The sequence below is a fragment of the Strix uralensis genome, chromosome 4, assembly GCF_047716275.1.
Source record: "Strix uralensis isolate ZFMK-TIS-50842 chromosome 4, bStrUra1, whole genome shotgun sequence".
Classification (NCBI taxonomy): domain Eukaryota; kingdom Metazoa; phylum Chordata; class Aves; order Strigiformes; family Strigidae; genus Strix; species Strix uralensis.
In genome coordinates this window covers 119285728-119296994 of record NC_133975.1, presented here as the reverse complement: position 1 = coordinate 119296994, position 11267 = coordinate 119285728, and the positions used below count along the sequence as shown (strand labels likewise).

Sequence of the window (11267 nt, the reverse complement as noted above, 5' to 3'; positions counted from 1 at the left end):
TGTGTGTGTGTCTGTCTGTCTGTCTGTATGTGTCTGTGTGTGTGTATGGGTGTTTAGATGGATTTATGCGGAGGTGGTGCTTTGCACAAGTGCGTGAGGAGGTTGGGAGCGGCACCTTCATATGCTGGTTTACAGAAGTGTTTTAAATAAGGCTGCTAAACTAAGCCCTCACAAGACAAGGAAGGAGAGGCTCTGTGTTGACTTTTAACTGTTTAAAATACAAGATGCAAAGGGAATACACTGTTGATGCCTGTAGGAACCAATAGATGAGGATTTTCAGAGCAGTCTGCTTTGGGGCCTGTGTTATACAACATGCTCATTCATCATCCAGGCAGGGGAATGAGAGATGATACAGTTTTATTGAAAACAGGCAATCTAAAGCTGACTTCCACAAATTGCATAAGGATCGCAAGACACAAGGGACCAAGCCATAAAATGGTGGAAATTCATTTCTGGTAAATGAAAAGTAATGCATGGGGAAAGGTAAACTATGTATATACATCCAGCCCAGTTATATATATATATATGTATATATTCAGTGGTGGCACCAGTTCAGGAAACATCAGCTTAATGCTTAGTACAGACCAAAGAAGTAAGCAGAGCACAGGCAGTGATAAGAAATGGGAGAGTGAGCAAATCAAGATGCCTGACTGTATTAGTATATAGAAGACTCTAAATCTAGAGCACACACCCTGTGTATGAATACTGCACATGCTCTTCTTCCTAGAAATAGAGACAGAAGAGATTAAGCCTCCAAACTGGAAAAAAGATGACTGAGGGAGATTATGACAGGAGTCTGGAAAACCATCAGTGGTTTGGAGATGAATAGGGACAGACTAATGATTACTTTCTATAATTGAGGAACAAGGAGGCACCCACTGAAGTGATCTGGCAGCAGGTCTAGAAGAGGAAGAGATATTTCACGACAAATTGTTAAATGGAGGAACTAATTGCAACAGCTGTTACAGAGGCTAAATTATTAAATCGTCTCACAGGGAGCCAGGGAAAGAGATGGGGGCCCCTTCCCCGTGTTGCAGCCCCTGCCTGCTGGATCCTGTGCCCACCCTTCGAAGGTTGCCCACCTTGCATGCGGGGTGACAGACGCTCCTCTCCACCATCTCCACCGTCCCCACAGCTCTGGCTGCATCAAGGGAAGGAGAAGCAGGACACTCTGCTGCCCTGTAAAGAAAAGCAGCAAACCACCTGCCTGCCAGGCTTTCACAAGACAATTCCATTCATGCACTCTTTCTCCATACAAGCTTTACTCAACCAGCTGGAGACAGGATACTAAACTACCTAGATTTTTATCATGTCTATTTTGCTGCCTGTGGGTCTCCAACATTTCTCAGCACCATATGAGGCTGCTGCAGGACTTTTCATCCCCACCATTTCCCATGGGGTGTCTTTCCCCTGCTCCTCTCCCACAGCAGCTCCCATATGGCAGTGCCTCTTCACAGCAGGAGGGAGAGGATGTAACGCATGGCACCCCCTGGTTTTGTCCATCTGATGCAGCAATCATATGCCAGGCATCCCCAAGAGTCAGCTCACTGTGGTTTCCAAATGGAAGCAATGACTGTGCTTAAAATGCCAAATTCTGCAGGTTTTCTTTGGTTTTCTTGTGTAGTTTCTGCTTGCACTTGAAACTAGCAGATCAGAGAGAGCAGAGAATGCTGTCAAAGCAACAACAGCACATGTTGGTATAAGGTGAGAGATTTTTATCTCTACTGCATTTTTGTTTCAAACTGTAAATAAATTTGAATGGGCTTTTAATGACAGAGAGGCAGCAGGGAGTCAACGGTGAAGGGGAATTTAAGGGGCACCTCTAGAAGCCGTGCCTCTGTGTCTTACGTTGCTTTCCTGTGTGGATGTGTGTCTCCATATCCCTCACTAGCAACTTAGTGGCTAACACCTACTGGCCAACTTCAATTAAACTTGCCATAGAAACACAGATCACAAAATGGTCAAAAACCAGGCAGATGAAAGAAGTTGCACTGGCTTTATAGTGTAAGCTAAGCTAAAGAAAGATTTGGTGTTGCAGACCTTGGAGGATGACCGGGATTTTCTTTTGAAGTCCCGAGGAACCAGCAGCTCTCCCAGCAGGCATGGCCAAAGCCTGCCCACGTTTGGGTTTTTCAGCCTGGGCAGGGCAGGAGTCGTGTGCTGTCAGCCCAGTGAGTCCTCAGGGAGGCAGAAGGACCAGAGACTTGTCATCAGACTGTGAAAGCCTGTTAGGAGCCTTTTTTTTTTTACTTTTGGGTGGCCACCATGCTCAGGAGAGGTGAGGAAGGACACCAGATGTGTCCCATGAGAACAAATACACCTGATCACTTCGTCCATGGACTTCCAGCCTGTGGGTGGGCAGGGCTGCTCCACTGGGCATGCTTGGTGGCCAGCATCACTTTTTTGGCTTCTCATGGCATAGCAGAAGAGTTTGGTAGTAACGCCACATTACAGCCTCAGAGAAACACTGACTGGTGATAACAGTCAAATGGTATAAAATGTTAGAAACTTTTTGTCAGTATAGAATGGAGCAAAAGCTGGTTCTATATTTTCAAATATTCTTTGGGCTTCTGTTACATTTAATCTTAACATTGATTTTTCTTGAACAGGTAGTTCCTTCTTTGGTTTGAAATAATTGCAACAACCCTGGAATGATTTTCCCTTCTGTTTTGGGTACACATGCTTTCGCACAGATTTTTTTTTTAATCTGGAAATTATGTTGTCGTTATGTTCTCAAAGACCTACAATATAACTACGATTTCTGCTTATCTTAATTAAAACTAGATTTTTTTTTTTTTTTTTTTTTTTGCCTGTTAAGGCTAGGGTTTTATAACCTCTTGTTTTCAGAAAAAAAAGCTAACATTCCTTCCCATTTGGTCAGGTAATATATAGCATGATCTCATGATACGAATACCCATCACTAGAAAAGATGCAGCTAATCACAAGAATAGCACCACCCAGAGAAAGTTCTTAAAAACTAAACCTAGCTAATGAAACTATGTCTTTAAAGCCACTCAATGAACCTCCTGATGAAACAATGATTTTCTGAGTTTCATCAATTTTTTTTTCAGCATATTTCTAGAATAGATTGAAACTATATGCAAGGTGTTCTTTCATTTGAAATCACTCTCAGAGTAATTCCTGTGGAAAATTCCTGCTTGTACCTTGTTTGTGAGCAGCTCACATGGAGGTGATAAAATATTTGGCATTTTATACATTTTGATGGGATAGAAAGGCCATGTAATATAGTTCTGATCCCTGTCTAGAACAGGCAAGCTCTCAGAATAAACCTTCTCATGCAGATGTAATTATCAGCTGATAAACTCCCCTTCCCTAAGTATTCAGCCTGGGTAGATATCATGAAATTACCTTATATTTCAGGCTTTAAAGATAAGCTTCAATAAAACCTTTTGTTTGTATTTTAACAAGCTTTAATAACAACTTTTTTTTTTTTTTTTATTCTAACGTGTTTCTTTACCCTTGAGTGAAGGACATGATACCAAGGGACTGCACTGTTATGTTTATTATGCACCTGGGAGCCACCACTGCACCAAGAAGGAAGGAGTGCAGACTTGGGGACGCTGAACTTCCCTGTCTGTCACCCTTCTGCTGGGGACTGAACTGCCATCGCGTGGACATTTTGCCACCTTGCACATTCCCATAATCAGAAAGAGCGAGACTTGGGAACAGAACAGCAGAGCGGAGAGCTGGGAACCATTAACTGGTGTGAAGTTACAAGGTAAATTTGAAAAATTGATGTGATGTAGGGTTGGTCCAAACTCCTGTTCTCTTTTGCTTGTCTTTTTGTAGCTATTTAGGTTTGAAAACATTTACTGCTCTCTCTCTCTCTCGATCCAGTGTCGTATAGGCTGTAAGTGAGGACAGCGAAGAGAAGGCACAACATAGGCATCTTTTGTGCTGGGAAATGCCTTCTGCAGCACGCAGTCAGCCAGAGGGCTGGGTATCCTGGGGCAGTCTGAATTTACCAATAAAATACATTTCTAAATAAAGAGTTTTTAATTTTCTTGTTAAATGTCTACATCTGTTGTGTGCTACTGGTTAAGTGCAGATGGTGATTAAATTAGTGCCTATCCTGGAGAATTTACAGGCTAAGACCTCACTCCCTGCCTAAAGGTCCATATGGACTTAGTGGGGGTCTGGGGCTAGCATGAGCACCCCATTCATCTCCAGCAGAAACACAAACTTCAGGACTGGTTTTACTAGGCATCTCCTCCTTTCCTAGGCAGAAACACTGTCCAGGTGGAATCCAAGGACTGGCTGCTGTTTAGGGATTTCGGTCCTTCTGCCCGGCTCTAGCGGCTCTGCCACCCGTGGGCAATCCCACAGGAAGCACTGTGTCCCACATATTCATTGTGTCTCTATGCAGCGTGTCTTCACCTTCCTCCGTTTGATCATCTCATGTAGTCACGATATTGTGGCAAATAATCATTTGCTTTTAATAATGCAAAAGATAAAGTTCTCTGCTCCAAGGATTGGAAAGTTCAGGACAGAAGATGTATATTTTCAGGCTTTCTTGCTGCATGACTACAGCTCAGCTTAACATGGAATCTACCATAGCCTGAGAGTTCAGACATATTTTGTGTATCTTTGAACCCAGGACACAAACACCACAATGCCAGCAGACCGTTATCCAGCTCAGAGCAACACCAGCAGAGGAATATAACCAGATTTCAAAATATTAATTGAAGTACACCGCCAAAACCCATCTTGTTCTTCTGATGGCCAGGTAATAATATCTGATCTCTGTTTTTTTACTATTATTATGACAGCCAATGTGAAAAGTAGTGAGGCAGATGAACTTATTTAAAGTAAGACCATACAGAATTTTTTACCAAATATAGGAGAGACATTTACCTTAACCTCCCTTCCCTTAAACAGTCAGTGATTGCTTCCCTTTTACCAGTTATTTGCAAGGTATGGGGAGGTATTTGCTGCTGTGAGCTTACAGTTAAATTCATTCATACATCAACTCAAAGGAAAAAAAAAGCATACTTTTACATAAACATTTGGTTATTTTTCTTACATAAATCAAATTCCGATATTATAACTAATACTACAAAATATAGACTTCAATTGTGTTACCAGCACGATTCAATACATGACTCTATTTTAAATCCAGTTATTAATAAAATTTAAAGAAAAATGTTACTTCCATTCAGAAGTACCTAACTTTCCTCAGCATATATATACATATATATATATATAAAGAATGTAACGCAGTAGGCCAGTTCTGCTGCTATTTGTATCAGTGTAAATAATAATTAAATCCAGCCAAGCCAAAGCTAGTGAGGGCAGTTATAATGTTTTTGGAAACAGAAAATGGCCCATTATTTTAACCTAATTATAAAGGAACAGGAAATTGAGAAGTGGCATCAAGTTAATAACAAAAACTTGACCTTCTGTCTGATCCCCGAGCGCAGAGTCCCAAGCCACAACACCTGCTGGGGAGGAAGTCCAGAGCATCTTCACGGCTGACTGAGCAGCAGCTGCTGGGGCACGAGGGCTGCGGCTGGGCTGGAGGACATCTCCAGCCGGCGGGACTGTGTGCGATGAGACTGCATGACAGCATGTTGTGTTGTGTCACAAGCTATGGCATGCAGGAGGAGGCAGATAAAAAACTCAAGTGAGATCTTTCTTCCTTTCCCACTGCTCTTCCAAGATAAAACCTTGGGTGATGCAAGATCTTCTCAACCTGCCTATGCAGAACTGCAGACGCCCTGGAAGACCTTCGCAGTTCAGGGCTTTCCTCATCATCCTGTGCATGGCACGAGCCTCTGGGACCATGGCTCCCAAAACAGGCCCTGCTGCTTCCTCCAGAAGCTCCTTTTCTTTTTAAGGTGTTTTTAAGTGTCATACTGGAAAGGTGGGCACAGCACAAATGGTCTAAAATCTTGGTTTAAATTTAAAGAATTGCTACATGCATAGGAATGAAATACATTGTGGTCTGCAACTCATCTGCATGATCCCTAAAACCACAATACACCATACACAGTAAAAGTAAAGGGGGAAAAAAAGTGAGCAGTCCAAATAGTAGTGATATACTCACTGTGTTCAAAAGCAGGTGCAAAAAAATAAAATAAAGCCATCATTTTGTCTCCCAATACTTTTGATCAGGTCCAGAGAGGTTTTTATTTCTGTATCATCCAGAAAAACAAATTATCAAAAGGCCTACATGGTCTTGCAATGGGAAGCTCAGTCCTGTAGGAAAACCAGCCACCTTGGGTTTAGGTTTCAGAAAGGCTTTGTCTACGCTATTAAGTTAAACAGACTCATTCCTTGGTTATCAGGCCAACTGATCCTGACTCCTGACCTAGCCCGGGGTGATCTGGGAGGGTGCAGATTAACATGGGCCACAGGTGTGCTGGGGGCTGCTCTGAAGATGGTGCCCCTTCATTTACCAGGAAAAAAAAAATCCTTGATTTGGGGGTACTGACAATCAAATGTGCTCCAGTCTTTTCTGGCTCTGCGACATGATGTCCTGACTTGGTCAGGATAAAGCCTTTTGCTGTTTCATTCTGCAGGAGATTGTGGAAATAAGGTCCCTCGTGGGCAGCACTGGACCTTGGCACTTTTCAAGGCCATTAAAGTCACCTCGTTCAAGCTTGACATGCACTGCTGTACTGTTGTCTCCTGTCCATGCCTGGCAGATGTGGACAGGAAAACTCTCAGAAAAAGTAACTGCTCGTGAGCAGTGAGCTGACCTAAACCCAGACCTTTTGCCACAGATTAAACTAGACTGGATACAGGAGTCAACCATACTTTTGCAAAACAAACTACAAGTGGGTTTAGATGTTACTTACCCAACACTGCCAAATACAGACCTTTGCAGTGAATTTCACCCTGAGTCGGTTGTCACCCAGCTCATATATACTGAGGTCCTGATCCTTCTCAGTCCATAAAATTTTCCAGCATGGAGTGGGCAAGTAATTGGTGAGATGGTTAATAATAACCAACACAGTCCAAGGGTTTAGTCATAGCCAAAAGCTAATGCCCCTGAGGAATAAGCTACTTGATGTCAGTGCTTACAACTGGCTGAACGCTAGAGACTTTTTTTTCCTTAAAAATAGCATCCCTATTTACCACATTATTGTTAAGGAATGATTGCTGTTTCCATTGCAGCTGCTTTTCTGACTACACTAAAACATTGCTCAAGGCAGCTCTGTGCCCCAGGGTAAAGTCTAGACATGAAAACCTTGGGAAGGTCATGTACAAGGCAGCAAGGTATGGACACATGTCAAATGGGTTTGAGGTCTTGTTTGTTTACAGAGGAAAAACTATGAATTCTTAAAACTTAAATTTGGAATGCAGTTATTAATTATCAAATAATGCTTACATCTCTTTCCATATCAAAAAATGTCTGAAAGTATCTAAGGGGGCAAATGCATCTCACATGCCAAGCTGACCATTTAAAGAGGTCTATTGGCATCTTTCCCAGAGGAAAAGCAGGCTTGGATATTGATATGTTGTGACTGGTTTTCTCCTCTACACTTCTCAATTTCTATGTTGATCATAACCAAACAGTGCCGGGCTGAGCTCGCACACAGCGGGACAGATTTGCACTGGGGACAGCCCCTATACAACCATATCAACGCTAACAGGTTAAAGAAGAGGCAAGCTCTGCCCGGTGCATTCCTGAGAGTGTTTTTCTGGGTTTGGGCTGTGGGGCCGGGGTACACTGAGTGTACCACTCAGCTGTCAATAAGAATCCTATTAAACAGCAAACGATGTATCAGGTATTTAAATGCACATGTGCTTCTGGGCTTTGAGTAGTACACCCTCATTATTTAAATACCATGGAACTAGACTGACAAATACCAGGATTTAGAACAGATATGTTTCAAACTTGGAAGGGACCACAATGGTCAGAAATATCTTCCCAGCATCGTAACAGCATAGTGAGCTGGCAGGCACAGACTCGCACACACATCCACGCGTACTGAGCTGGCACGCATCTACTTGAATGCTTTCCCCACTCATTGTAGGCTACGAGAAAGGATAAGGGGAAAAAAACTTATTTGCAAGTCTTGTCTCTTCCTCTGCTGATAAATATTTCCCCTGTGAAGCCAGCAGCACCCACATAATGCCAGCAGCAAACACTGGGGGTGTACGGCTCTGTGTTTGCCATCAGCCGAGCCACGGCACAGCTCGCTCTTACCGAAGGCTGCTCCTCGTGGGCTGGTTTCCATATGCCTTGAACTGCCACCAGAGACTGTGTGCCACGGAGTGACTGCCAGCCGGCGGTTGGTGGCAGTCACCACCAGCAATACACAAGATGTAGGTGGCCTCTGCTTATGCTCAGGAGGTTCAAATGAGCTAAAGCAGGTGGAGGGTAACTAATAGTTAAATTAGAACAAGAATGCTAAAGTACCTGGAAAATGATGGTGAAATGCCTGTCTACTTGGTCTATAGCAGACATCCTCGAATCATCTCAATTTCTTTAGAGTGACTTCTGTTGTGCAGGTCTTTTTTCTACCCAGAATTTTTTAAGCATAACTATGACCAACATTCTCCTTAAAATGTCACAGCTAGAGCTAGCTGAAATTTGGCTAAGGAGCCAAAAGAAGCGGAAGAGGAATTTGGAAGAAGAAAGATTATATCTCCACTTTCTGTTTTCTTCCAGCCCTCTAGTCCCATCAGCTCAACAGGTGCCAACTCTTTTAACAGAAGTATTTACAAAGGACTCTCTTGTTCCCTGAACGTTTTGATGTGCCTGAAGTGAATTTCTGCACTTTAAACAAATGCATTTGCATCTTCACTGCGATGAGAAAAGCCTAATGACAGTCTGGTGCCTGATGGCATTTGTAGGTTTTCCAATGAAATGAGAGTAGCATTTTGCAAAAGGCACTTTATATGTCTGTTCACCCCTTTATACTTAAGAAGTAGGGAACCAGTGCTATTTGTCTGATTGTTTTTGTGTAGTGAAGGTGTTCTTTAATATCAAAAAGTATTTAATGGGTATATCAGAAAGTTCAGGAAAAATATTTAAAACAAATTCATTTACCATATACATCAATGTTGTAGGCTTAAGAGGACACTGTCAACTTGAAATTGGGGAATTAAAATAAATATCCATGGTAAGAGTTTTAGATACAAGGTTTTGCATATGAACTTTTCTGGATACACTAGTCATTTTACATTTGTTTCATTTTGTCTTTCTCATGTTCTTGTGTGAGCATCAAGATAAAACCTATCCTGATTACATTGGGGAAAAAAATAACCAGGCAAAATACTATCAAATGCAGACATGAGGAGAACACGTGTCTCCAATCACCGCTCAGGTGAAAAGCACATTTCAGACAAAATGAGTTTGGGTTTTTTTTGTAATATCCTTTAAAAAGGGGTAAATATTACAGGATTATTACCCCAGTACATTACTTCTTGTCTAGTCATTTACACCTCTGAAAACTGAATGCAAAAACATGTGGCTTCACAACCTTTGGGAAAGCGGATAAACATGTACAAAGTAACTTCAGAGTTAAACTTGATAATGATTCTGTTCATGTAAAAAAGGCCAGGTTTTCTTTTCACTTAGGCTAGTATAAACTGCAGAAATATTTTCCAGGTGGTATTCTATGACTTTTTCTAATTTATCTGATTTTGCTTAGACACAGTTATCTTTGATAACCAATAAGCTTATACCAATAAAAAGCATTAACGAGAATCATTTTCCTTTCAACTAGTAAATGGAAAGTTAAAAAAAAATCTGCTTTTGTATTTTGCAAAGAAAGGCACAGATTTATGCATACTTAGAAACCATCACTCAGAGCTGCAGGTGGCAAAGCAAGCCAAACAACTCAAACACTTCCATAAGAGCGAAACATGGTCATTTGGGAATTTATTTTTCTGCAAAATATTGTGAAGCACAGCTGGGGAATGCTGTATTTCAGAAGGGGAAAGGGCAACAGGATGCATCTCTTTTCTAATCTATAATGGCTGATGTTCAGGGTTTTCTTCTTATTAAAAAAACCCCATACACAGTCCCTGCCCACAACATACTCAAGTCGCTGCTTCTTCACTTTATGTTTTCTTTCCCTCTGAGGCACATGTATGGGGATGAACATGAAGAAAACCACAGATTACTTTGAACAGATGCAGCATTCAAGGCAGAGCACACCCTCCTCAATACTGACCCTGGTTTAGAGGGTTGGGGAAGAGAGGGGCGTGCTCCAAACCCCTCAGCTGCCTTCCCCAGCTCCTCTGTCACCAGTCTGCCACCTCCTCCCGGCTGCACACCACGCCAGCGTCCTCCTCGTGGGAGCAGTTGTGCGTGCCCACGTCAGCGTGGGCACACTCCAGTAGTGTCTTTTCCTGCCCAGAGCACTGGACATCGTCCAGGAGGATGCGAAGGGAGGTCCCTTCCCCAAATTCTGCCTTCTTGCTGGCCCGCACCACATAGGGGAAGCCCAGCTGGCGGCACACCACGGTGGCGGCAGACAAGGTCCAGCCATCGTCGCACACCGTGCCCCACTCACCGTTGATGTAAACCTCCACCCGGCCATGGCTCCGGCCACGGCCCTGCTGCTCCATCAGCCGCACAGCGCCATTTTGCAGCGGCCGGGCTGGACCGGGGGGTTTCTTCTTCCTGCGCTGCCCCCTCCTCTCTCCTCCCTTCCTGGGCTTGGGGGTCCTGCCGCCCGGTGTGGGGGTGGTGGGCGTCCTGCTTCGGTTCCTTGGCGGCGGTGGGGCTTGGGCCACCCAGTCCACAGCCGGCGTGAGGGGCGTTTCGGGGTCTGGCCTGACTCCCCGTGGGGCCTCCGTCGTGGCCTTCAGCCGGGGACGTGGCGTTGGTGTTTTCACAATAAGCTCTGTTGGGGGAAAAACCCAGGAAACCATGAGTCTGTCACTCTATGGACAATACTTAAAGACAACTGTATGAAACCAGCGCTGATTTCTGACTTATTTAACTTGTTTCTTGGAATTTTCTTACTTGATCCTGTTGAGAAGCAACAACACTCCCGGTGAGCCAATACTTCCTCAGTGAAAAATGTCGGCTGCTTTTAGTTAGCAGAGACGACTGCAGGGCTTAAAGCCAACAGGCAAGCCTCTCCCAAGAAGGAAACTCCAAGCAGTTTATTGGCAAAGCTTCAGCCTGGCCTTGAAAGGGCAGGCGCTGGAGTTTCACGTTCAGAAGAGGAGTTCCCCACCGTACCCTTCTCCCCTGCTGAAAGCATTTTAAAGACAGGCACTATTTCTGCTCTTCTCTTCATTACTAATGATTGGATCGTTACCAGAAGAGAGCGCCGGCC

The 11267-nt window shown here is 43.5% G+C and overlaps 1 protein-coding gene across 1 annotated transcript in view; it reads right to left on the bottom strand.

The window, feature by feature from the left end:
- Positions 1-340: 340 nt before the first annotated feature.
- Positions 341-11267, bottom strand: part of HHIPL1 (HHIP like 1) — a 31065-nt gene continuing 20138 nt past the window's right edge. The window contains exon 9 of the mRNA XM_074864971.1: positions 341-10826. Within this exon, the coding sequence (XP_074721072.1) occupies positions 10222-10826 (605 nt within the window). The 3' untranslated portion in view covers positions 341-10221. The remainder of the gene's footprint in view (positions 10827-11267) is intronic.